We start from the raw sequence: 27,088 nt of genomic DNA on the forward strand, positions 1-27,088 counted from the left end.
TCGTCCCGGGGCAATCCCCCCAAACCGTTCAAAATTTGCCCTCGTTATTATTATTTTATTTAGTTCACATTGTACGAAGCCCTGGGGCGCATTGCACGAGGGCATAACCCCCCCTCCTTTGGAGGGGTTGGCTTCTTACCTTTTCACAACATTTGCAAGAGAAGAATCTCACATACTTATTCTCCTTCTCATTCATTCGGCCAAGGCCATTTTCTTTTTTAGAATTATTGCTAATAATATAATTCATTGCTCATAACGCGCATCTTTGGTCGCTTTAGCTGCGAGCCTTCAAATCTATATTTTCTTTTAGCTTTTACATACGTCAAGAACAAAGCACATATCCTATACCCATTCACAAATTCAATTGGTTATCCGATACCGGGGTAAACACTACATTCCGGGTCTTCCCGTTCCGTCATCTAGCTTGTGTTAATCATGCAGCATTCAGAATGACTATGAAATTACGTCGATACTTCCACATATTATGGGTAATGTAGGAGACATTTCTATTTTCCCTGGGGAAATCCTTAGAATTCCCACTACTTAACTTTTCGATTAAACCGACCGTAAACGAATGTGAATAATCCGTCTCATCTTTGAAAAGAAGGGCGCTTCAGGATTTGTCGATTACTTGAAACAATTTTGTCTTCTCTATATTACTATAACTCTAGAGTCAATAATTTTACATGAGAAACTATTGAACTCAATTGGCGATACCAATCATAAGTTTCATTAATATGAGTAAATTCATCTATACGTAAACGTATTTTAGGTCTTGAATAGGATTTACTATAACTAGAACCTTTTTTCCTTCTTACCCTTTCCCTATAAGTCAGATAGGGCTACACTAAAAAGCGTTTTAGGAGCCATAAAATAGCAAATATAATAAAATTAAATATGAGAATGAATTGAAATACAAGCACTAAAGCAAGTAAGAGATGAAATGGGTGTACCAAATGTACGTAAAAGTATAACTGTAATCCGTAAATAAATGTTGAAAGCTGAAACTTGCTCCAACCAGTTGCCAACTTCACAAAAAATTTAATATCATTTAAGTAGTTAAGTAGCAAAATTAGAAAGAGAGAGTAAGAGAATTAGAAGTTTGTGGGGAAAATGAAGAGGGATGTAGGCTATTTATGGTTTAGAAGGGCCAAAGTGTAATTTAATAAATTTGGGAGTTAAAGTAAAGATTTGAGGAGGAAGAGGGGGGGGGGGCACACACACCCCAACTGATATTGGGATGGTACCGAGACAGTATCGACCTATAACAAGATGTCTGGTGCCCTTGGTCAGCTTTAGTTAGAAATTATGCTTGCTTCTCATAACAAATAATTTTTTCGTGGGGCAAAAAAATTATATTTTCACATCATAATATCCCATAAGTTTTGTCCGGCGAGACATAAGCTCGATTGGTCAAGGAAAAAGCTAAAGACCAGCCCATCTTAAGGACAAAAATTGGGTCATTTGCACGATTGCCCTTCAAAGGCACTGGTCTTTAATTGCCCCTCAAATTGTTGGTCTTTAATTTTTTCCCTTCACCTAATACCCCAGATTTTGGGTTCAGTTAAAAAAGAAAAAAGAATTTCGCGATGCAGAGGTTTGTAGCAAAAATTAGGCCTATTCAGCAAAAGTTAGGCCTTAAGGCAAACTTTTTATTCAGAATTAGGTCTATTCGGACAAAAGTTAGGCCTTAAGGCAGATATTTGCCTTAAGACAAACTTTTACCCAAAATTAGGCCTTAAGGCAAACCTTTGCCCAAACTCTGCCTTATAAGGTTCAAACTACCTTGGCGAATCAAAATTTTGCCTTGCAATTTTGTTTTTAAAATTTTGACTGAGCGGGGGGTTCGAACCCGGAACCCATGGAATTTTAGGCGAACGACAAAAATTAAAGGCCAGTGCCTCTGAAGGGCATTTCGCGCAAAAAGAATGAAATTAGAGACCAACCCATTTGAAGGGGAAAACGTGCAATTTCTTCAAGTAAATATTGTCCAATTTTTATACCTAATCCCTTTGTAAAGTAAAAAGAGATTTAGATCAAAAGGTGCAGATATCTCGTAGTTTTTGCTTTGAATGTCGCAAGTCTCCTTCCGAAAGAAACAAAGCGAAAAAAGAATTTCACTAACTTAATGGAGCCTAGTTACCACTGTATATTTATTCAATTCCTGTATAACAAAAAATAAACGGAAAAGGGTCTAGTAATGCCCTTGAGCGCCCTTGAGCGCCCAAATTTGGTACAATATTGCCCTCCGATTACTTTTTGGGCAGAAAATGCACGCGCCGTCAACTTGTTGACTCTAAACTACCCTTACTTTTAACGACCCTCTCCGAAAATACAATCACTGAATTTATTTATTACGTGGCACGCTCCTATTGGTTAGTTTTAAAATTAATCTAATCAATCCAATCCAAATATGGATCCGCCTAATAATTCATACCTGCCCCGACTAAAATTGCCTTTAAACTAAGGAAAAAACCCCTTGAATCTCATTTCATTTAGAGGTCGTGCACTCAACAACCAGCGACTTTGGAGGGGAATATTCTAGCCAAAAATTTCAGAATTCTCTACCTAATACTCTGGTCATTAAATAATTGAGTTCTAGAAGTAATATTGTCCTCATTCAAGGAAGATTCTGCTGGTATGTTTGTTCTATTCAATGTATAGTGATGTTTTAGTTGTTATTCCATATTTTAGCGTCTTATTTTAGTCAATTTTTAGTTGCATGTGGTCCATCGTCCTCTATTGTTGTATCAAGTTAGTATTATTATGGGGTGGTGTTGGATTTTTCTACTGGAATGGGGTCCATTTTGTTGTTGGTTACAACTTTTATTTTATGCTTTTTTTATTCCATGTTTTTTTCTCTTTGGGTATTGTTGTCTCGAGTTGGTGTATTTATGACTGTTAGGTGTATGAGTTTTCTATTTGGGTTTGTCCTTTTTTGTTTGTTTAAGTTAAGTTATTCCATGCTTTATCTGTGTATACTGCTTTTTTGAAGCATCTGGTCTCTATTCCTTTATCCGTGTCTTCACTTAGGTCATTAAAAATTGTTAGATTCCCTTCACTTTTTGTGTTTATTACTTTATGATGGGTCAATTTCTCTTTCTTTTATGACCAGCATTTGACTTTCTTGAAAATGATTGAGAAGATAAATTTGGTCTTTAACTATGGGGGTAGGTGGGTCTTGATACCTCAAGTTATCTACATTAAAAAATTGAATCATGTGCGGCAAGGATATGTATAGATTTCTTGTCCTATATAGACACTTGTTCTGAATACTAGAAAAAGTTAAGATTTAGGGAGGTGAAACAACTGCTAGTGACAGGGCATTCTGGTATTAGAGCAGGTCTGTTTCCTACGGAGTCTATGAAGCCGTGCCTAGTAGAGTTCTAATTATAGGTGTGTTGCGTGCCACACTCATAATTGGGAGGCTACAAGACATTTAGGAAGTGTTACCCTTTTTTCGTGTCTTAGATCGTGCGATAGAGCTATGTCTGTAGAGATTTTTCAGATTCGTGTGTTGCTTCATTTCTACCATATATGCGATAGAGCTATGTAGAAGAGGTAAGTTAAAGTTATCTTCATATAAGAGTCGTGCATTATGAATACGGTTGCACAGGAACTCATGGAAAGAATAAACTGAGTCCTGTGTATATTGGAAGTTCTAGTTTGGAGAGATATGCTCTTGTTTCCCTCCTACTAATACCATTTCGACCCTAAACAGAGTTTCTTCGAAAGCAAAAGTATAAGAAACAATTGATCATGGAGATCAACCAAGTTGGGCTATATGTGATACAATCATCAGTAGTACCGTTTTCATTGTCTAGTCAGTTTGATGTGCTTCAACTGTTTACTGTAGATGAGGGTGAAGTTACTGTTCCAGCTCCTAACATATGTCACCACAATGAACCTTACTTTGTGTCGGTAGATGTAGCAATCGTGAGGAGGAGAAGGATGGTGATAATGAACCTTATCCTAGTGATTACAATAGTGAAGAGTTGGAACTCTTTAGGAAGGAAAAGAATAGATAAGTCAATGACAAACTGAACATGTTCTTAGGTTTGGAAAAAGGTATGAGTTTTAAGGATCTTAAAGAAGCTAAAAAGGTTGTGGACTTTTATTCATTTACTAACAAGGCTGGCTTTAAAGTTGAGAAGAATGACTCTACTATAGTTCAATATAGATGTGATGTCGGATGTCTGGGAAAATAGCTACAGTGCATCCTAACATTTGGCCGGATTATTTATAACACACTCAACCTTTACGGTGGACTATCACCCCCCTTAGCTATTTTTAACTGGGATAAACTCACCCTAAAACTGGATAGCCAAATTTATGGCTGAACGTATTGTGCACGCACCGACACGTGTACATTTTACACTTTTTTTTTAAAATTTATATTCTTTTCCTTTTCCCCATTTTGGGTAATTATATTTTATTTTTGTTTTTCATTTTCTTCCATTTTCTCATCGTTCCCTCCTTCACTGCTCTTTCCATTCTTCCTTCTTATCTACCTAATTCATTATCTGAATTCATGGGTAACAATCTAGGTTCAAATTGAGCCAAATTTTTTTCCATCGACGAAAATTTCTCCGATGGGCTCTGTTTCCTTTGTTTCTTCACAAATCTGAAGGAAATTTGGGAATTTTTTTCTAGGTTTTGGGTTGTTCTGATAAGGTAAGCAATTCAAATGGCTGTAGGAAAAAAATTATATTAGAAGAATATAGAGATATACTTTTCAGTGAGTTTTTATGAAATTGGAGAAGATGATTGAAAATGGCCATTGTTTTAAGTCGTCTTTTCCTTATGGGTGAAAATAAGTTGAAAAAATGAGAGAGGAAGATAATTAATGACAAGAAAGGATGTTAGTTTCAGGAAAAAGAGTTCAACCATAGGCGGAGAGATTTTCGGCGACTGAGAAATTTCAAAGGCATAGTAGTAGCGAATAAGAGGAAAAAAGAAAAGAGAGAGAATGAAAAGAAAAAAATGAAAAAACTAAATAATGCTTATAATTTTTTTTACAACATTTTTAGTACTCCTCACTCTCTCAAAGAGAGTGAAAGACACTCTTTTTTGCCAACTCAGCACTTGAGAACTTAATAATACCAGTTAAAAAATTTGCAGGGGGTAATAGCCCCCCACCCCAATCATAAAGGTTAAGCGTGTTATAAATAATCCGGCCAAACGTTAGGGTGCACTGAAGCTATTTTTCCTTGGATGTCCTTTAGTGTGTTTGATATCTCAAGATAACAAATACCAAAGATTTAAAATTAAGATTTTGGAGACAAATTAAAATATACATGCGATCCAGCATATAAGAACAAAAGAGCTACTCAACAAGCTTTAGCACACTACTTCAAGAACAAAGTCCAGAATAATCATAAGTGCAAGGTGAAAGAGATAAGTGTGGATTTGGAGGATCAGTTTTCACTTAATATTAGCTATTTGAAGATGAAGAGAGTTAAGAGGCTTGTCTTAGAGTAATTGGAGGGTTAGCTAAAAAGACATGTAGGCACTGCAGTGCAGTAGGTCACAACAAAAGAAGATATCCTATGGCAAGCAAACTTTTTCTTACTTATTCCATGTTTATAATCTACCCTCTCCAGATCCCACCTAGTGGGATTATACTGCTATGTTGTTATTGCTGTTGATTCCATGTTTACACTAATGAATTCAATGTCTAACTACTTTGCCAGTTTTTATAGCTTCAAAGATCAACACAAACAGTCCAAGATGTACCACTGTCATCACCCCAAGCTAGTCAAGATTTTGAATTTGTTCATGTCTAATCCTAGCTTTACTGCCTTTTCCAGCTAACAAGCAAGCCAGCAATATCTGAACCTACTGGACCTTCAAAATCAAAGAGAAATGTCAAAAACAAAGTTGTTGCACCTTCAAAGAGATCTGTCAAAAATAACTCTGCTCATTCAAGCACAATTACTTAATGAATCATTGTTACCCATTGTATCGTATTGTATCATTATTACAAATACAATGTTTGTTTTAATTGTTTTTTTAAAATGTATTGTATCGTATTGTTAAATCTATCGTTACGTAACAATGAAAAGTACCATTTTATGTAACAACCAATTTGGTGTTATCCCATCATTATCTAATTTCTCTCCAATTACGTCCCTACTTAATATTTCATAATCCTATTCTATCCTATATTATTTATCTCCACCCAAATACCCTACCCTACGTCTTCTTCTTCTGCCTCGTCTTCTTGTAGAAGATTTTCAAACAAAAACTATCTGCAGCTTACAAAGACTGAAAGAAATAGCCATACAACTGCACATTGAAGGCCAAAGGCACAACAAATGGAGAAGTCATTTAGAGCAGCAACCTGTATTTCCTGTTTAAATTAAATGTCGAGCCTAGATGACTAAATGTAATCACTAGTAGTGAGTGTATAGCTAATGTTAGTTCGTGATCTAGCTCTGACTCCCAATAAAGCTAATAGCTTTGTATAGATACATTTTGGTTGAATGAAAATTTTATATTTTTGACCAAAATAAAAAACTTCTCGTAGGTCTCCTTTCTTTTTCTTTCTTCATCTTTATCTCCTACTACTTTTTGGTGAAAAAACTTTCTTATTTTAGTTCGTATATTTTTTTTAGGGTAAACTCTTAGTCGTTCTGGATTTTTCTTTATGTTTCTTGTTACTTTTTATTTTGTTGCTAAAGTCTTGTTCCTTATTACTATTCTGTTATTATTCGTTAGAAATTAATTTTACTATGCATCGGTATTTTACTTGTCTTTATTTGGATCATGTATATTTTAAATCATTTTTATTAGTAATTATTGATAAATTTAATATTTTAAACAGTTAGAGTATTTTTGTAAATTTACCAGTTACAATACAGTACAATACAATAAAGTACAATACAATACATAATGAACCTTCTAGGATGCATTTATATATTTGCGTTGGTGTTGGTTTGCTAAGATTACTTCAAATTGAAAATCCTTAGCTTCTACTAATTGGCTTCTTTTAGAGTATGGTTGTGGGAGATGTAAGTTTGTTGATAATGACGATAATGGTGGTGGTTTGATGGTGGGTTTGGTCATGGTTTACAGTGAGGAAGAAGTAATTAGGATGACATGGCATTTCTTTTTTGAAATCTGACATAGTATCTGATGTGACAGTGATATGACGATGATATGGGGTGAGTGAAAAACACTTCTCATCATGTGACTGGTTATATGTGTGTTAGGGTGGTATTAGTTCCACAAAAAATAAAGATAAGGGGGTAATAGGTCGTCCAGTTGGAGTGTGAACTCGACTTTTTGGATATAGTTCAAGGTGCAATCTATATCTTTTGCCTATATTTTAATGTTTAGCTTAAAATATATATATTTAGCCATTATTTGCCTCATATTTTAGTAATTTAATCATCATTTGAGTATTCATTATCGTGATTTGTGCTTAATATAATATTTTTATGTTGTAGAAGCATGTGAATGAGAAGAAGTAAAAGCAAACAAGTTGGAGCAAAAAAAAAAAAAAAAAAAAAATATGGACAAAGCTAAATTCATGTGGCCTTGAAACCAGAAACGCTCCAGAAATGAAAATTTTTCAATGCCTAGCCTACTGTTTGGCGATGCCCCGGACGCTGAATTCGGGAATTTGTTACTTATATTTGTTCATTAGTAAGCAAAACACCAAGAGGGATAACATTACATTACAATTAATTTGCAGATTCCTAAACACTAATTCGAGCTACTAAGGGCCGTTTGGCCATAAGAATTATTCACTTTTTTCCAAATTTTTTTTTCCACTTTTTTCCGGAATCAGCGTTTGGTCATAAAAATTCTAAATACAACTTGAAGTTGTATTCCGGAATCTGAAAAACAAGAAAAACTTATTTTCACAACCAAAACAACTACATTTCAACAAAAAAATATAATTCTAAAAACTATGACCAAACACAACTCCAACTCCAAAATTCCAAAAAAAGTAAAAAAGTTTTTGATTTCTATGGCCAAAAGCCTACTAAATCTACAGATTTTTTTCATTTGAAAACAATTCATTTGAAAACAAAACCAACTCATAAAACTAACACAACCACTCATAATAGTAAACTAACACAACCAGAAAATACCACTACACTACATCATCTTGGCAACCACAAAACCAACAATAATGTCCCAAGACAATAGAAGCAAACTTATCAATCGATGCACTTTCAACTCCAAGTTCGACACTTCATCATCCAAGGTAGACACTTTCTTCAAATTTGAACTTTTAATACCACTCTTCAACTCCTATTTCAATACTTTATCCTCCAAAATTGACACTTTCTTCAAATTTGAAATTTCAATACCACCCATATCTTCCAAGATAGGCACTTTGTTGAGATATGAACTTTCAACATCACCCATATCCTCCACAATTTTCTTCAGATGGTTCCTTCCATTCTGAGTGGAATCTAATGAAACTTTTTGATTGTGGATCATCATTGACACATGCGGTGGAAGTGTTTCATCAATTCAATCCCAATAACCACAAGAGTTTAACCCAAACGATAACATTTGTAGAATTGACGTCCACCATTTTCAGGGACCGTAGCAGTAAAATGTCTAGTAATCAATCCGCACTTATATGCACGGGACTGAACTTGTTGAGGACAAGAAATAGAAGGTGTCGATATTTTAAGAAAAGAGAATGAAACAAAGAACAATTTACTTGATTGATGGAGGAAAACTAAGAAAAAAAGTGCATTCTAAGAACCCTAATAAGAAGAGAAAGAAGAAGACTCAGCCACTTTGAAACGATTTCTTATTTAGTGGGGAATTTAGTCGGGGCAGGTATGGACTATTAGGCGGATTCGGATTTGGGTTAGAACTATAATTAATTTTAAAACTAGCCAACAGGAACGTGCCACGTAATAATGAATTGGATAGTTGTATTTTCGGATAGGGCCGTTAAAAATAAAAGTATTTTAGAGCTAATAAATTGATGTTGGGTTTATTTTCGGGCCAAAGAGGTAAATAGATGGCATTATTGTTAAATCTGATAATTCAGGAGCATTTTAGGCACTTTTCCGAAAAATAAATTTAGAAAGGGAGCTGAGCTCACAATTTTATTTTAAAAAATAATTACATTTTATTTAGAAAGTTGTTCACCTGTTCTCAGAAAAATAAAACAGTTCTGTTTTTTTTTTTTTTTTTTTCCCAAAAATGTTTTTATTTGATTTATGAAGACAAATTGTTTGTTTTTTTGTCCAAATATATACGGATCCAGTTAAACTCAAGCCAAATAGTCATCAAATTCAGCTCAACTGTCTTCCTTTTTTCAACGCCATTTGCACATAAACTGTTTGTCGAAATGTCTGAATGAATTTTCATCAGTGCTGTTGAGTTGTGAAGTAGTTATGGCAAGCGCAACTGAGCTTACTTTTCTTGTTATCTATGCTCTTGCATTTTACATTTTTATTATTCATCGATCTCTTCAAATATCCCACGGTATTCTTCTCTTTCAATTGATTTTTATATGTGTTTAATGCGTGGATTAAGCTTTCTAATCTAAGGGTTTGTTTGTTAATGTGTAACATATATATTTGCAGATCATTACACTAAAGTTTATGGACTTCGGCCTGGTTGGATCTTTCATCGACTCAATGTATGCTTAATTCCTAATTTATATGAAACCCTTTTCTTTTTGGGTTCGACACCATTTTATTTTATATTTAATTCTGACGACTTCCAAGTATTGAATTTATTAGACTATTTAAATGTTAGACTTTAGTAGTATGATCTAACTAATTTTATAAGAGTTAATGGTCAAAAACATACATGAACTATCACCTTTTCATGAGTCTTCCTACCTGAACAATCACCAACTATTTTTCAAAACACACTTCAATTATCATTTGTTCACTTTTCCTACCTGAATGATGCTGATAGTTCAAGTAGGAAACTCGCATACCTGAAGCTCATGTAGGGTTTTCACGGAAAAGTGATACTTTAGGTGTGTTTTTGACCATTATCTCATTTTTTAACAGTTACTTTGACATTTCCTTCTAGTAATAGAGTACTCCCTCTGCCAACGACAACAGGGGATTTGCCTTAAGGTCGAGCTCACGCATCGGGCTTGCCTAGTGCGGGTTACCTCTCTGTGTGGTTTGTGAGCTATTGCATTGGGAGCAGGTTACTCCCCCGTGCGCAAGGGTAGCGAACATACGTTCCCATGTCATCAAAATAAAATAAAATATAGTACTCCCTCTGTTTCAATTTGTTTGTCTTAGTTACAATTTGGAGAGTCAAATGGTATTTGCATTGACCATAATTTTCCCAAATACTTTCTAAATATTTTGAATTGTTAACTATTGTGATGTATAGTACATTTTATGTAGTTTCTAAATATATGCAAATTTTATTTCAAGAAAGCTGAAAATTCTATGTCTGAATTCACATTGGACATTAGTTAGTTTGAACCTCGTACACCCAATCAAGCCAAACAAGTTGAAACGGAGGAGTAATATATATGTAAAGTTTAAATCTTTCATTCCATGTACAGACAATACTGTCATATTTGCATCTGTCTCTGTTAATCTGCTAACATTTTTGGTTGTTATTAGGATGTATCTGATGCTCAGTGGAGAAATTTTCGGGGCAATTTGACAATTCTTACATTAGTGTTTGGAATCTTCACTCTAGTGGCTACTGCATGTAGAAAATATGGCCTAAAAGCAAAGGGAATGTCGGTCGTTTGGCTGTTGGTTTCTTTGGCTTATTTGTCCTATCTCCATGGAGCTTGGTATGCTACCTCTTTATGTCAAAACTTGAAAGTTTTGCTTTTCAATTTCATTTATGGAGCTCTGGTTCCTTACCGACTCTTCGTTTTGGCTGCAGCGTCATATACATCTTGGCTATAGCTTCAGTTAATTACCTCCTAGTAAAGGTTGGTATCATAGAACTTTTTAGTTGCATTCTCATTTTTGTTAACCTTTGCAGTCCTTTTGTAAGAATATGCCCTGAAATTTCGAATATCGTATAGGAGCTTGTGTGCTATCTTTCCTTTTCCATTCGAACATCGTATATGAATGGCATGCCTTATTGTACCTAAGTCTTGTTGAATGAACAAATCATCAATAACTGTTTGGATTCTTTTGGTGCACCCATGTAGTTCCAACTTGTATAGAGGATTTGGGGTCTTTTGGAGAGAACCATATTTTGTAGGTTTCTCCTTTTTTGGTATATCGCTTGTATACGGCCAAGTTGGCCTTGTTATTATCAATGGAACCTTTTATTGGTCAAATAATCAATATCTTTGGTTTCAAACACAGTTTGCTTTAAGATATTTGGAATTTAACTGCTGATATTTTCCTTTGCTGCTAGAAATATGTATATATGCTAAATAGTTTCTGCTGAACACAATTCTTCCAACTACCTTGCCACCTCATAAATAAAGCAGTAAAAAGTAAAAAATGGAGGGAGGATAAAGAAATAAAGAGGGCTTTTGAGGGGGGTGGAGTCAAACTTTTCTCAATTAATGAGTAGCCTTCGATCCGTGATTTTCTTTTGGTGCACCCATAGAACTCCCAGTTGTATAGAAGATTGGGTGGAGTTTGTAGAGAATTACTTCTTTGGTAGATTTCTTTTAGCTTATCAGTGGGCCTTATGTGACTTCAGAAGATGCAATGGTTTATCTAATCTTGGTTTCAGGGAGACTAAACATTGTTAGGAAGGTGAATTCTCGTTTTAGTAGAGGGAGATAGAATTATGGAAACTGCTCCAAAATCAGGACATTGGCTACCTTTGATTGGTTGGATTGGGTTTAGCTTTTACTAGAGGTAGCCAATTATCATAGCTTAACTTGACATGGAAAAATGTAAGATGGTTATGCCGCTATTTTTATATTGAATAAACAAAGCGTATGGCAAAAAAGTTAAGGCTTTCACAATGACGAAGATGTTTATGTTATTTAGAATGCTGTATGCAGAGGTTTATTTTGTGCTCTCTCTTTCGCGCTTTAGTGGATAAAAGTCATTCTTGCAGTTGTATTTTCTATTTCGTGTATTCCATCGTTGTTCATATTATGTCTAATATTCCTCCATAACCAAAGAATTTTGGAATCTGGTCTTTATTTACATGCTTGTATCTGCAGATATGCGGGAGAACCAAATTTGTTTTTCTGCTTTGGATCTTTAATCTTACACTCCTCATATGTAACCGTGTTTATGGAGGGTATCCATTTTCCCTTTTTGGGTAAGTTGTATTTCCTCAATTGTTGGTTACATGCTATTGTGACGAAAATTTCTAATTCTAACGGAGTTTATTATTCAAACAAATGTTTTCATGATACTACGTCTGTGCTGTAGGCAAAGTTGGGCATATTTGGACAATTACCGAGGCACTTTTAGGTGGCACATCTGCTTCAATTTTGGTATACAGTCTGTCTTTCCATGGGGATGCAACTTGGCCGATTCATTGAGTGTTATCTGTCTTTTTCCTTTTGCAGTATAAACTATCTACCTTCCCTTTGGGTTGAGACAGAAATTTGGTCATTTTTATAAAAGTGATCTTTTCTGTGGAATTTTGGGAATCTATGTCTTGGTATGGTATTAGTAGAAATGAATGAGGGAATCCTATCCTGTTTCAATATAAGTACAAATTCATGCCCTCAGGGCAGTGGTTAGTGGTAAGAGCGCAACACGTGATGTGTGGGTTAGACGCACATCACCGGTTCGAGCCCTACTGCAAACAAAAGCCTAGTATCTAAGTGGAGAAGGGTAGAGGTGCGAGATAGAGGAGGGGTCCAGTATCCCTAGAGTTTTAAACCATGTACCTCGGTTATAAAAAATACACAAGTAGAAATTCATTAAAAATGCAATTTCATATCAATATCTGGGTCAACTTGTGTTTAAATATTGCAAAGAGTCAGCTCTTGCCTTAATAATCATGCCTGATCAATTTACGTCACTAACTGGAACCCAAAGAAATTACTAGGTCACTGATTCATGTCATGCTAAGAGACATATCTGACAGTAAAATAATGAGAAAGCTATGACCTAGTTATGGTCCGTTGAACATGTTATCGGTCATTGCCTTCTTTTACATGGCTAAACAACATTTTAGAAGTACCCGTGCTACACAATTCTCTTAGGTGCAACTTTATGTCACAAAAATGTAATGATAAAGTAAGTGATTTTGAAATAAGAGCAATACTCATATACAAGTAACATACCAAAAATTAGAAAACCAACAGTAAAATATGGTTCTGCACAAATTACACCCAATCTTCAATACAAAGTGGGACCTCGTGGGCACACTAAAAAGAAACTAGAAACAAGGGGCTATACCTCATATGAACAAGACCAATCTCTACACCATCAAAGTTCTCGTATTCCTCTCCTTCCATATGACCCGCATTAGAGCTATTGGCTCAATATTCCATGCCCTGAAAAGTGGAAATTTGTGTTGCTGCGGCAGAATTTTAGGATTTTTGCCTAGTCAATTACCAAAGGATGGACCTCATGTGGTCTTTATTTTAGAAATTAAGGTGCTTTGAATGCTCACTCACAAAGTTGTTCAATATGTTTGTATTGAAGTCTGATTTTAAAGAGGAAACAAGTTTAAGTTTGTTATCTTCTAGTAAATATTAGCACTTTTTCTTCATCAAAAAAATCATCAAAGATTAGCACTTTTTACCTGCTCTTTACAATTGCAACCATGAGAATAAAGCAAGTGAATGTCTTATAGTCTTTAACCAATATCCTGCTGGACGTGGCTGTCAAAATGGATAGAACTCTTTTTTAATGTGCTAAAGTAGTACGAATGTTTTTCTCAGTTATCCTGCGAATGATTAGCTTTGGATATGACTACCATTGGGCAGATTACTCGAATCGGTTTGACAAAGAGGTACATTTGCAACCTGAACTATTCTAGACACAACTTTTTGATAACAACCTTATAGATCTCCTCCTTTTTGGCTTTACTCGCTAGTGCCTCAAACCAGCCATTTTTATTCCGAGACACTTCTCTTATCAAAGTCATTCTTTCACGGGCCAACATTTGTTGATTATAATAAATGAAAAGCTATTCTTGCCATCATGATGCGAGATTTACACCGCAGGCAATACCTTTCAAGCCTAGAAATGGTCAAAATATCTAGTTGGATTTCATTATCATTTATGCTAAAGCACCTGCGAAAAGTGCTATAACTTCTTTTGCGTCCTTGTTGCTAAAAGATCATTCTTTCCTTAACTACTGCTTTCTTGAACATTATTTAGTTGAATAATCTTCATTCAGAAAGCACCTTTTCTGGCTTTTCATAAACTCATGCCAAATGTAGTGAAATCTGGTAATTGGTTCTCAATGTTTAGTTTATGCTCTTAATTGCTGTATTGCAAGGTATCACTTCATACAAGTAATCGCCAAACAAAAAAGATCTCTTTCATCTCTTCTGATGTTTAGTAGTTGTGGTGATTTCAGAAGCACATCAAACGCTGCAATAATTGTTCCTTTGGCAGAACATGCTACCAGCTATTGCAGGTTAGCTGGTAATTTAAATTCTGGATTCAAATTTCTGATAGCATCTCTACGAACTTCTTATGAATCCATCTTCAATTATCCCTTTCCCTTTGGCAGGAGAGAAGTCTTGAGAGCGACAAATTCTCCTTCACTATATACTTTTGTTACCTGATTTATGCACCTCTATATATTGCTGGACCAATTGTTAGCTTCAACGCATTTGCTTCACAGGTAAACACGATTCTGTAGTTGTATCTTTTTCTTGTTTATGTCCTTATACTTGTGCTGAAGATACTCTGCTACAGTGTTAACATTATGCACCTAGATTGTGGTGACTCCATTGGTATCATTCCCCTCTATATAAAGAGTCGTTGGTAGCTGTCATCAGCGAGATATAGCAGAAGATGGGATTGATAAGAATTGTTGATATATTGAGATTATGATCATGCTCCTGTCTGCTACATCGTGAATCTGTTCCTTCCTGTCTATGTGGTATTTGTTCAATATACCTGATTGCACAAGTGCATTGTTGAGTATAATTATGAATCGGTCACTTGTTTTTTCTACAATTAGGAGTGTCAAATGGGCGGATTTTGGGCTGAGGGTTAAAATGACCCACGCAAATTACTCGGGGTAAAATGGTCTGGGCTGATATGGGCTAAACAATGGGTCATACCCCAACCCACCCAATTCTTACTAAGTGTTAATTTGTTTGTTTGTTTTCTTATATTGAGGTTTAAGTATCTTAAAAAAAAAAAAAACCTTTTTCCGTTTATTATGGTTATATATAACTTATAAAGGAAGTCTTTAAAAATATTTTGACAAGATTTCTCATGGGTCAATTTAGGCTAGATATCAGTCCAACTTTTAGATGGGCTGAATTAGGCGGCTAAAAATGGGCTGAGTTAATAAATCGGGAGGTCATTAACCTGCCAAAACTTGGACTGTTTGGGCAGGTCACCTTTTCATGGGATAATTTTGCCACCCTTATCTACAACTATAACCAATTTTTTTTTTTTTTTTTTTACCCCCCCCCGTTAAAGAGCACCACTGTTCACAAATCTCATAGTTTCTTGATGTCTTGTCATTGCAGCTTGATTCTTCCCAGAAAACACACTCATCGAAAGATGTGATTTGGTATGGACTTCGTTGGATTTTTAGCTTGATGCTAATGGAATCAATGACACATTTCTTTTACTACAATGCCTTTGCCATTAGGTGAGGATCTTATGGAATTCAAACCGTTGTGATTGCTTTAAACTAAGGTATGATTTTATTCTGGGAGACTAAAGTTTGTATAAATTTGCAGTGGCACATGGAAACACTTATCTCCTTTGGACATCTTCATCATCGGGTACGGAGTAAGTGCTGATATATAGAATCTTTTATCTACTTGAGTCATCGGCCGCCTTAATAAATGCTCATTCTGTTTAAATTCATAGAGAAACAAGTATCAATGAAAACCTCAACTTAAATTTATTTGTTGTACGTATGGAGAAGATTAGTGACAGTTTCCTCTGGTAGTGAGTAAAAGATTTTCTATTGAAAGGTGAATACTCTGAAAGAATAAAATTCTCACTCATGATCTGTAGAAGCAATTTGTTCTCTGTTGCTTCATTGTCTTTTATAGTGCTGGTCCTGTATTTTCGATTTTTTCCAAACACATCAATGCATGTGCTGGACCTTCTTTAACCATTTATACAATCATAAAGCATCACTTTATCTAGATCTTTCTGCTACTTGGACGTTTTGCCTCTGATGACCCCTGCTCGCTCTCATTGTTTGCCCTTTCTTTCATGTATGATACTGTTTTTCTCTATCTCCATATCTGAATTTGTGATATGTTCCATATATTTGCCTACAATCTGTTCTCTACTACCATGTAAAACTAAAACGTCAGAAGGACATTATGCATTGGCATTTTCTTCTTACATTTTTCATGACCCTTTTCAAGCATCAATTGGAAAGGCCCTTCGACATTGTTCCTTACTACCTGTTGACGTTGGGGAGACTCTTAAAACAAATCGAGAGAAAATGACACATGAATTATCATCATCAAAGAGAACATGCTGTTAAGTCTTATTCTTCTCGTATCATCTCAGCATTCCTCCTATTTTGTTTTTTGCTTGTATAAGTGTTATCAGCTCGATGAGTCTGTGTAATTCATACACCATCCATCTCATACATCTTTTATGTTACGTCATTGAAGGGCCAAAGGATGTAATTCTTGCCATTTTATGTCCATTCTCCTCAATATAAGACGATCCTTCGGATTGCCGATAACTAGACAATAGGATGTACCACTCATGTAATAATCTTCATGACAAAACAGGTATTGAACTTCATGTGGCTCAAGTTTTTTCTTCTTTGGCGCTACTTCCGCTTGTGGTCACTGGTAATTTTGTTGAAATCATGTTTTCTTTCTCCATTAATGTTATTACTTTCTGTAGCTTATGCTCCTTTTGCTTCTCTTTCAATTTGGAGGATGATTCTCTGTTTGTCTGGGTTTCTTAGCATGTTAACATGTGTTTGTTTGTGTAGATCAATGGTATCGAGGCCCCTGAGAATATGCCAAAATGTATAAATAACTGCTACAACTTGGAAAGTTTTTGGAGAAACTGGCATGCCTCGTTTAACAAATGGCTTGTTAGGTGCTTTCCCAATCTCATCTAGCTCTGTCTGTGTGATCTTTCTTGCACTGACCCTAAAATTTTGTGTGGAGTGTCTACATTCAGATATATGTATATTCCTCTTGGGGGTACTCAGACGAAGCTGCTAAATGTGTGGGTTATCTTCACATTTGTTGCTGTGTGGCATGATCTAGAGTGGTACTGCTTCTGAATTTCATTGACTCCACTTGTATTGTTGTGTCAGACAGTCTTTATTTGGCTACTTATTCGTCATTGGCTTCAGGAAACTTCTTTCTTGGGCATGGTTGACATGCATATTCTTTATACCAGAAATGATTATAAAGTCAACAACAAATGCTTTGAAGGTACTGCCATTTGGGTTTTAATTCAGCTCCTTTTCTTTTATCCAGTTAACTGAATAGTTCCCCAACAAGTAAATTAACTTTTCTTGTTGGTGAAGTGTTGTTGAACTAATTGTACTCACCAGGTTGAAAGTTCTTTTGGCAAGTTTCTGTACCGTGAACTTAGTGCTGTTGCTGGGGCTATCACCATCACCTGTCTCATGGTATGCTACTATTTTCCAGGAGTGAAAAGAACATAACGCTAGACTTATTTTTATGCATCATCACACTAAACTTATCCTATTGTTGTATTATGTATTTAACTAAGTTATAGTAATTTAAGGTTTCTAAAGTACTAAAAGAATGTGAACTTGATTTATAACAGGAAGAGAAAAACAGAAGAAAACAGTTCTGGTTCTTCAAACAGATAAAGTTGTTACTCTTTTTTGTAACTTCTTGGCACTGTTTAATGAATTTATTACCTTTTTTATCCAAAAAAAAAAAAAAAGGAGGAGGAATGATTAAAGTTGTTCAAGATTCAAAGGTTAATTCAAAATAGACTAAATAAAAGAAGAAATAAAAGAAAGAGGACAGCATTTTTTTTTTCTTTTGGTTAACTGATGTTGTGAAGTTGCTTTTTGTCTTGTGCTATGTACTTTATTGTGCTTAAAGAGCATTCAGCTATAGTATGGAATGCATTGCGACAAGGATGCATGTCGGCTTCCGGGAAGGGGTTGGGAGACTTTAAACTTCAGATTGACCATTCCATTACTTGAGGAAAAGGATGCTAACCCGACCCCTGTTTTTGTGCATTACTGAATACAATTAGAAATACTCAAGGACAAATGTGTGAGATTTATTTCTGAATAACAATGCTTTATTTCTTGTGTAAGGTGGCCAATCTTGTTGGTTTTGTCATTGGATCATCGGGGATCAATTGGTTGCTCTCTAAATTTCTCCAGAAAGAAGGTACGGCTATGGTTTATAATTTTTTTCGGGATATTCATTTATGATTTAACTGCTGGAATGATCGAATTTTCCATTTTTTAGGACTCCCTACGCTTGGCGGCATGTTTATTACATTTTACGTTGGAACTAAGGTAACTCTCCACATCTATCAAATCATTTAGTTTTGAATTTCTCAATGCATGTTAATTATGATGTGAATCTGAGAATGCAGATTTTTTTTTTTTTTTTGAATCCTCGTTGCATATTAATCATGATATGAATCTGATAATGCAGCTAATGATCCATATCTCTGATGCCAAGCAAAAACGCATCCACAACAGATGACACAAAGGGTAAATCCTGGGCAAACAGAACACAAACAACATGTTACAAAACCCATTAGCATCTACAGTGTGTTGCCATGTCATGAGAGGAGTCCAGCAGTAGATAGTACTCGGTCATTTTTGAGGAATTCATTTTGACCTTGAATTAGTCAGTTAATCAACTACACCTCGATCCCAAACTAGGAGTTTTTTCATTTTTCTTCCCAAACTAGTTGCAGTTGACTATGGGCCGATTTGGAATGTGACTTTGTAATTGGTTTTGAGTAGGCCTGTTTGTCGGGCCAAGTAATTACTTGGTCAGTATGTAATTGAGGAGAAACACTTATATTCTCCAATTCTCGAAGGGAGGATTAGTGATACTTACATGGTGTAATTACTAGGAAATGTATTTAATTTTTAATAATTAGCTTTTATTTGAAATAAAAGAAATCAAACTATTAAATCACCCTTGGCAACCTTCTTGGTGATATAGAAAATAGAAATGAAAAACAGCAATTTTTTTGTTTTGTTTGAATCTCAAATATCTCTCTCTTTAAGGAGATTCGATCTCCTTGTAACAAAATCGTCATTAGTCTAGCAGCACAAGGGGGGAGGTGCACAAATAGTTGATTTTAAGACCCCCATTTGAGCCATAATTGGAGTTTCTAATTTTTTGCAAGTTCAGTTGCTTTTAAATACTTCAGGGGCATGAGTCTGAAGTTCAAACTACATGTCTGAAGTTTCTTTTGTGGAAGCCTAACTTAAGCCTAACTTTAGATAATTTGGAATCAAGCAACTTCAGCTATTTTTGCATGAAGTTCAGGCCATATATGACCAACTTCAACATTTTTGCATGACGTTCAGGCTATATATCATTAGACTTCAACCATCTTTGCATTAAGTTCTTGAACTTCACATATATTTACATGAAGTTTACGCCACATATGATTAAACTCACTTGATGCCTAATCTCTCTGAGACGGATATTGCTTGTGGCAACGCAATAACTCAAAAGAAACATGCTGGACACTTTACAACAAGAAGATTGAAAAACTCAACGAAAATAAGGGAAAAAAGGAGGGTAACCCTTAATTGGCTATTGATGTAATATTTTCGTACAATTGATTGCTCCTTAAGACACTGTGCAAATAAGCTACGACACGAAATCAATTCTGATACAATTCTTGACTTGTCTCTTGCGAAATGTAATAATCCAACAATGTCGTGTGACTCGACAAAACCTGAACTAGTTGTTAAGTTCAAAGCTCCACCAATAAAAACATGTTCCTTCAACAAAATAAAATTTTCCTATTCCCCCATAAATTTACCTCACTTTTTTTGTGCACGCTACAATATTTTTCATGTAATAACACAGATAAAAGAGTCCTATTTTATAGGTTCAGGAGTTCTTCTATGGATTGAATAAGATGATAATGAGTTAATAAACTAGTAAGAACATGTGATTGTAGATTATTGGAGAATTTAGTAGGCAAGTGGGATAGATCATGGGACTAGAATGAAAGAACTAAAGGTCATTTTCTAGATCGCGAGTTTGTGGTTATAAAGAAAAGATGAAGGTCACACTTGGTAATATTTTAATATTAAAATGTTTACTCCAATACTTCCTCACTCATTTTTAATATTAAAGTGAGTAAATTTTACAATTAAAAGTAGATTGCTATGCATTGAACCTTCATTTAGTAAAACAATAATTTTTACTCTAGAATCAGTAGTGGTCTCAGACTTAAATTATGATGTTTAAGGAAAATAAAATGTCATGCTTATGCATAAAATCAAAGTATTGACATGAGCTTTATTAGCCAGCATATTACGGCCTAGTGTTATCTTGATTTTCATTAGTTTTTTTAGAACAAGCCCAGTTCTCATAGGAAACAGGCTACTTCCACACTACATATATAAAATTTGTCAAGGGCGCTCCTTCAACTCCAACACCGCTTTTATTTGAGCTACAGATTTTTATGAAGGAATTAACAAACTCAACCTCCATAAATTGCACACGATATTAGATGGGCATGGCCGTGCACGGGCCCAATGTTTAAGTTGATGTTTCTTTGAATTTTTTTTTTTTTTTTCAAAATGATGAAACAACGTAAAGGAAATTCGAGCTTTGATTCGTCTTCACTCATATCAGAAGCAATGTTACAAAATTGACGCATTAGATTAAGAGGCACAATCCAACTCTAATGATTCTCATGGTTTTTGCTTCCTCACCAGCCGTGAAACATAGAGGCATAATTCTCGTTTTGCCTTTGCTACAGTGAAACTTGTTAATGCTTTTAGAAATTTCAGATTTCACTTCCTACCACACACTTTTCTATACCAAAATATGCACAAAGAAGATTCAGAAAGAAATGAAAGTAAACTTCCAGTAGCAATGTTTACAAACCCATCAGGACATGGGACCCTGGGCAGCCCAAAACCTCGTGAACTTCCGCTTCCATACTCAGCTCCAAGATCAAAGTGTAGCGTCAAGCAAAGAGTTCCTCCAATGGGAATGCGTGAATTGATTTTGAAGTCCTAGGTATCAAGACCCTGCCCAATAAGGTGCTTAGCAGAACTATTGAAATTTCTTATGTAGTATTACTATCATGAAAGTTTAGCAAGCCGTAGGCATCCTTCACCTTATGGGGCTTTGAATGCCTCTACCGGAATCTAAAAGGAATTGCAAAATATAATTTAACCAGAAGTGCAGTGAAAGTGTCAACAATTTTTTTTTTTTTAATGAAAATCAGTCATTCTAAAATATTATTGTCTGTTACGGTGCTCTGTTTTCAGATTTGACGGTTCCCAAAATGGTTGTTTATTGAAAATGTGCCTGAGAGGATTTCCATTCAATGCGGTTATACTAAAAGGTGACTGACGAAACTCTTCTTGCACCGTATTAAAGTAGACTTGCATAAATCTGAAGTCAGTGATGTGCTTCAATATTCCAGCCTGACATATTTCATGGTCTACGACAATGTCCATCTTGCTCCCTTTTAAAGCTGTTATTGCTACGATTGTCACACTCGTACACATTTAGGATAGTCTCCCACCTTTAATTTGGGTAAGAGATAAGGGCATAAGAATTTCTCATACTTCCTAATAGGATGTGCATATTTAACTTTGCAAAATATGAGTTAGTTGAGAATAGTGTCACTGTTTTTTCAAGAAAGTTACTTCACAACAATTTGAAGTACTGACAATTACAATTACAACAGTCAAATGACAAAAGGTAAAGAAGTGATAAAACAATTATCCACCTGCAGATTGGAGAATTGCTTAGCTGCTGCCATCGCAGGTTCTCCACTGGCTTACCACATATAAATGTCTCATATAGAATTTTGAATAGGGAAGTTCTTCCTTTCGAGAGATGAAAATTGTGGTTTCCTTCTAAATCAATTAAAATACAATCAGGTTCATACATCTCATACCTTTTTTCCTCAATTGAGTAGATATCTATGGCAAAGGTTTAATTAGTAACTAATACCACAATAAAGAAAACATGAATTCTCATCTCCGTGAAATTATTGTTACACCAGATAGAGGAAATAATTTTTGTCTTAAGTGCATATCTCATACTGAACGAACTAACTTGCCAAGTATAAGACAAGTGCATGGAGCACCTCAACGAACACCGCTGCGGTCCATCTATTCTTCCCTTGTGTAGTAGACACTAAATCTATGAAAATGGACATACTATCCAGTATGAAGCTAAAGACTTAGGAAATGGAGACACTAAACCAGTCATAAGCTATAAAGCAAGGGTTCGAAGTATTTAAAGCAATTGTCTACACCAGTCCAGCTGTATCCATCTCTCCAGAGTTTTCTGCCCTTTTCATTTAATTAACTATTCAAGTTCTACAAATATTGTTTCAATAAAATTATTCATTTCATTATTTCTCATGGTCAACTAATTAAAATAATTAAGAAAAAGACATATACTGACAAAAATTATATTTCATATGAATGATTGGTTCGATTATGACTTGGTGGGATGATTGGTTCGTTTCCCGAGGCACTCGGGAGCGTTTTGTACCTTCGGTTGGAAACTTGATTTTGATCGTTTGGGGGTTGACCGGGTCAAGGTGACCTCCGTTGGGATTTTCAAGGCCACGGGTGAGTTCGTAGCGCATTTTTACATATGTTTGCATATTCAGTTTGTATCCGGGAGGTCTCGGATGGATGTCGGGATTTTGGGTGAACTTGGTAAAAATCATTTTTTTTGGTTTTCTGAAGTGTCGCTTCTGCGACGGGTTGGCCGCGTCTGTGGGCCCGCCCAGGTGAGGCCTGGTCTGCAGATGCGGGTTGCTGAGTCATTAATGAGGTCCGCTGCGGGTTGCTGAGTCATTAATGAGTATCTGCTGAGGCGGGATCGCGCAGGCGGACCTGTTCTCAGCGTAAACGAGGATCGCTGATATCAGAAACTTTATATTAATTATTCCGAACCCACTTCTTCCTTGCACTAAATTGAAAACCAAGAGAGTACTAAGGGAGAATTGAGGAATTCTTTGCTTGCATCACCTTTGAGGTAAGTTCCTTTAACCCTGATTTATGTTTATTTATTGTCTAAGTTAGAATTCATTGTGGAATTAAGAGGTTTAATGGGAAAGAAAGGTTGTAAACTCTATGTTTAACTTCATGAATCATGTGCTTTGAAAGTGAGTTTTGATTGAAAACTCTTATTAATCTAGTCATGAGATACTTGGAATAAGTAGATACTAAGTTGAATCTATCTAATTTCTTGGATTATGATTATGGAAGGTTAGGGTTCCTTTGTAAATCGTTTTTTTTTTTTTTTTTTTAAATTTAATTAAAGGGTAAAATTGATGATTAATTGAGTTTAATTAGTAATTGAGGGATAGTATTGGACTTTCTAGGTGTTGATTAACTGATTTTTACTCGAAATTCCTATTTTGGCCTTGTGGGCCCAAGTTCCTCTTAAAAAAGGTTATTTTCAATTCGAATAGTATTGTAGCAATATGGGTATTGTTAGTATTCACTTCTAATATAGATTACGTTGTTGAATAGTCTTCAAACATTCAGAAGCTCTTTGGAAGGGCAAGGCTAGTGTTGGATAGTTTGTGGCACCCGCTCGGCATCGAGATAGGTTACGATTTACCTTTCGGTTAGTCTCCAATTAGTGAAGCATATGTAGGAGTTAGATATTGACGGGAAAAGCATGTTAGGCCTTCGGGTATGGTGTGGAGGTGAAATTCTATTAGGTTGGTTCTGTTGATTGTTGTGGGCTTGTCGCCTTGTTGTTATGATTGGCTTGTCGCCTTATTTGTTATGCTATGAATTGTGTATGCATTCATCTCTCTCTTGTTATGTAACTTATCATCAGAAAAGGAAGGATAATGAGAATAGGCTTGAATCGTGATGTGTGCTTATGATAAGACACGGATGAGATCTTGATTATGATTCTTTGTTGATTATGATATCGTGCATGGCATACATTCTAATTCCATATGATGCATTGATATGAACTATGACTTGGTATTGATAATGATAAGTGAGACAAAGGAACATCCGAGGTCTTTGCTGGATCGTGTAAAAGAGAGATGAGAATTCGTGATCCGAGATTGCGGAATGTGTTATACTCGCTGTCCGAGGTTTATTGCTGGAACGAGGGTGTACATGGCTTCGTGGGTTCCCCGTGGGTTATGACTATTGAGACATAGAGGTTTCCGTCCTAAGCATATGTGTGCAGGGTTGAGGTATTGGCCAGTGCATTGCATTGCATATGCATTCACTTATACATCCATTCTTCATTGTTGATTTTGTACATGGCATTTGATATTGAGTTGATCTTATGTTGATTTGGTTTGTGAATGTGATTGATTTCTTACATGTCTACTTGTTGATTTCTTTCTTCATATATGTGAACTAATTGTTGTCGGCCTATGATACGTACCAGTACATAGTGTTTGTACCAATACTACATTGGTGCACTCTTTTCTGAGTGCAGAGTTTGCTATAGGATCCACATCAACACCTCGTGAGTGATTCCCGGGGCTTTTTATTTGACTTTCCAAGGTGAGCCATGTTCAGATCCGGCTGGCAAAAACTCTTCTCTCTTATGATATCACGTCTTACATTTTAGTACGATATTTCGTACACTTATGTATTTGTTATAGTTAGACTTATATAGTTTTGTAGTGGCTCATGTACTATGACTTGACTAGATTATTAGGGTTTTGTTTGTAATTCCGCACTATAGATATTTATGATATGATCTGAGACTGCTTATATTATTTAATCTTCGGCATGTTAAATTCTAAAAATGGTAGAGTAAGGGAAGAGTTCGTTCACCAAGAGGGTTAGTATGGATGCCCACTCAATCCAATTTTTTCACTCTTTTGTGCTACCTTCTTCAAATTGGTATATGACTTTATTTCTATTCTCTCACAGATAGTGAGGACCCGTGATACTATTACGAGGGATGAGGTGCCCGAGCTCGCCACTGGGCCAGAGCACGAGGATAGGGCTTAGTGAGAGGCCGTTGCCATAGCAGAGGCAGTGGCGCAGCACCAGCCAGGGGCAAGGCCCCTACGGTTGGTCAGAGACGAGCTAAATCCTTATCTCCAAAGCCAGAGCATCAGCCTGAGCACGAGCCCATGGATGAGGAAGAGCTGGGACTAGCCCAGGCTCAGCCCGAGTTGATTGCTACTTCTGTGCTTCGGGATAGCATGGTCCATATTCTGCAGTATCTTGATGGATTGCGTGCAGTGGGTGGCCTTCCAGCCACTACAGGAAGGTCTTAGACTAGAGCAGAAGCGCATACGCTCAAGCAGGACTGCGATCGGGGGATGCGGATGTGCGCTGTGCCTATAGTTTTCTCTATCGTACAAGATCTGCTATTGCGTGTGCTCAACCCCTTTCGGTCGATGACCGTTGGTGATCGGGAGTTTTCCGATATATTAATATGAGCCAGAAATTTTTGGTACCTGGGCGGGGATGCCGGATTTTATTGTTGGTTTGAGAGGTTGTCGATGGGTTTATTGATTCACGGGGGGAGCCTATCGTTGCGGGGGACCAAAGATGTGGTGGGGTTTCGTCAGTGTTGGCCGCCGTGTTGCCTGTTGCTTGGGCCCCTTTTCATTAGGCATTCTTGAAGAAAATCCCGAACTCTAAGGATCGAGGAGAGATGATTTAAATCGGAAGGGGTGTTTTTTTGGGGGACACATTCCATGGTATGCAAGGCCCTTTGGGGGGTATGCACGGGGAGGGGGCGGTCGTAGGGTTTTTATTCGCGATATTGCGGCTGGACGGACTTGGGGGTTATCTAGGGGAGAGAATGCCCCTGCTGTTTCGTGTGGCGAGAGTTCTCGGATGCTTTGTTTGCCATTATCTACCTCACCGAGGTCGGGCGAGCCCGACGGTGCAGATTTACACGTATTGGCGGGACGACGTCGGCGTCAGAGTCTTGTGTATATTTCAATTACATGGCTAGATATGCCTGACCATGGTGGGCGAGATGGAGTACGAGAGTTATTCGCTTTGTGGGCTGTCTAGGGCCACATTTGATAGATGCTTTTACGACCGTCGATTCGCCTGGGGCATGGATATCTCCCGTATATGTGGCATATGCACAGACCTAGGACCGTAAGCGTCGGCAAGGACGGTGACCCGGGAGCCATGGCAAGAGGGAAGCCAATCTTTAGATATTGGGGGTTGGGAGTCTAGGGGAGGACAGAGACGACGATATCTCATATCTTTTTCCATTCAGCAGGGAGTGCATCTCCATGATTTTCAGGTTCGAGGTTTGATCGATTTTCTTATTTTGGAGCGGGCTAGAGATTACGGGGTATCGGGCTCCGTCTGGGCACGAGTCGAGCCCGAGCAGAGGCCACCCGCACCGCGGTGTGCTGGGGGCGTTACACGCCGGCGGGTCGTTGGTGTTGGATGGTTGCTATCTTGTGGTCGGGCGGGGCCAGGGGGAGGGGGCCGGAGGGTTGGACGGGTTTGGGTTTAACCCGGGGGTCTGTGGCGGGCCCTTTTTTGCGGGGCCTTTAAAGGCAAGTTTTTCCACCCACAGGCGAGGTAGGGAGGAGTGGAGCTCCGCCCCCGGCGGTCCTTAGGTCGCGTATTCCCGGGGAAAACGGGTTAGACATCCCCAGTTTTTCGGTATATTACGCTCTTCCTATGATGTGTATGCCCGGACCGTTTTTCCCCTTTTTTTATGTTTTGCCCTTTTTTTCCCAAGTTTTGGGGTAGAGCCCATTATTAAACCTTTTTGGGGGGGGACCCATTGGGGATCCGGTCATAGTTAGAGTTGGGTTGGTGGTTATGTTGGAAAAACCCATTAAAAATTGGGTTGGTTAGATATGATTGATTTTGGGTTATTATGGGCATGGGATTGGCTTTT

General features: G+C 36.8%; 1 protein-coding gene across 1 annotated transcript; it reads left to right on the forward strand.

The window, feature by feature from the left end:
• Positions 1 to 9,247: 9,247 nt before the first annotated feature.
• Positions 9,248 to 19,099, forward strand: LOC132059492 (membrane-bound O-acyltransferase gup1). Its single transcript, XM_059452113.1, has 19 exons — positions 9,248 to 9,465; positions 9,567 to 9,622; positions 10,581 to 10,759; positions 10,855 to 10,903; positions 12,110 to 12,210; positions 12,324 to 12,388; positions 13,793 to 13,863; positions 14,437 to 14,496; positions 14,593 to 14,706; positions 15,569 to 15,693; positions 15,785 to 15,836; positions 16,808 to 16,870; positions 17,017 to 17,126; positions 17,211 to 17,303; positions 17,389 to 17,470; positions 17,593 to 17,670; positions 18,340 to 18,415; positions 18,497 to 18,546; positions 18,689 to 19,099. Exons 1-19 carry the CDS (start codon positions 9,375 to 9,377, stop codon positions 18,737 to 18,739), a joined length of 1,566 nt encoding a protein of 521 aa, XP_059308096.1. The 5' UTR covers positions 9,248 to 9,374; the 3' UTR covers positions 18,740 to 19,099.
• The last annotated feature ends 7,989 nt before the right edge of the window (positions 19,100 to 27,088 follow it).

This window comes from Lycium ferocissimum, chromosome 6, assembly GCF_029784015.1.
Source record: "Lycium ferocissimum isolate CSIRO_LF1 chromosome 6, AGI_CSIRO_Lferr_CH_V1, whole genome shotgun sequence".
Taxonomy (NCBI): Eukaryota; Viridiplantae; Streptophyta; class Magnoliopsida; order Solanales; family Solanaceae; genus Lycium; species Lycium ferocissimum.

Bases quoted from the DNA above. Each gene is read 5' to 3' on its own strand.
- LOC132059492 (XM_059452113.1), top strand. From the start codon at position 9,375: ATGGCAAGCGCAACTGAGCTTACTTTTCTTGTTATCTATGCTCTTGCA. The intron at 13,864-14,436 runs GTACATTTGCAA...TGGTGATTTCAG, and splicing joins CGAATCGGTTTGACAAAGAG to AAGCACATCAAACGCTGCAA. The intron at 15,694-15,784 runs GTGAGGATCTTA...ATAAATTTGCAG, and splicing joins TACAATGCCTTTGCCATTAG to TGGCACATGGAAACACTTAT.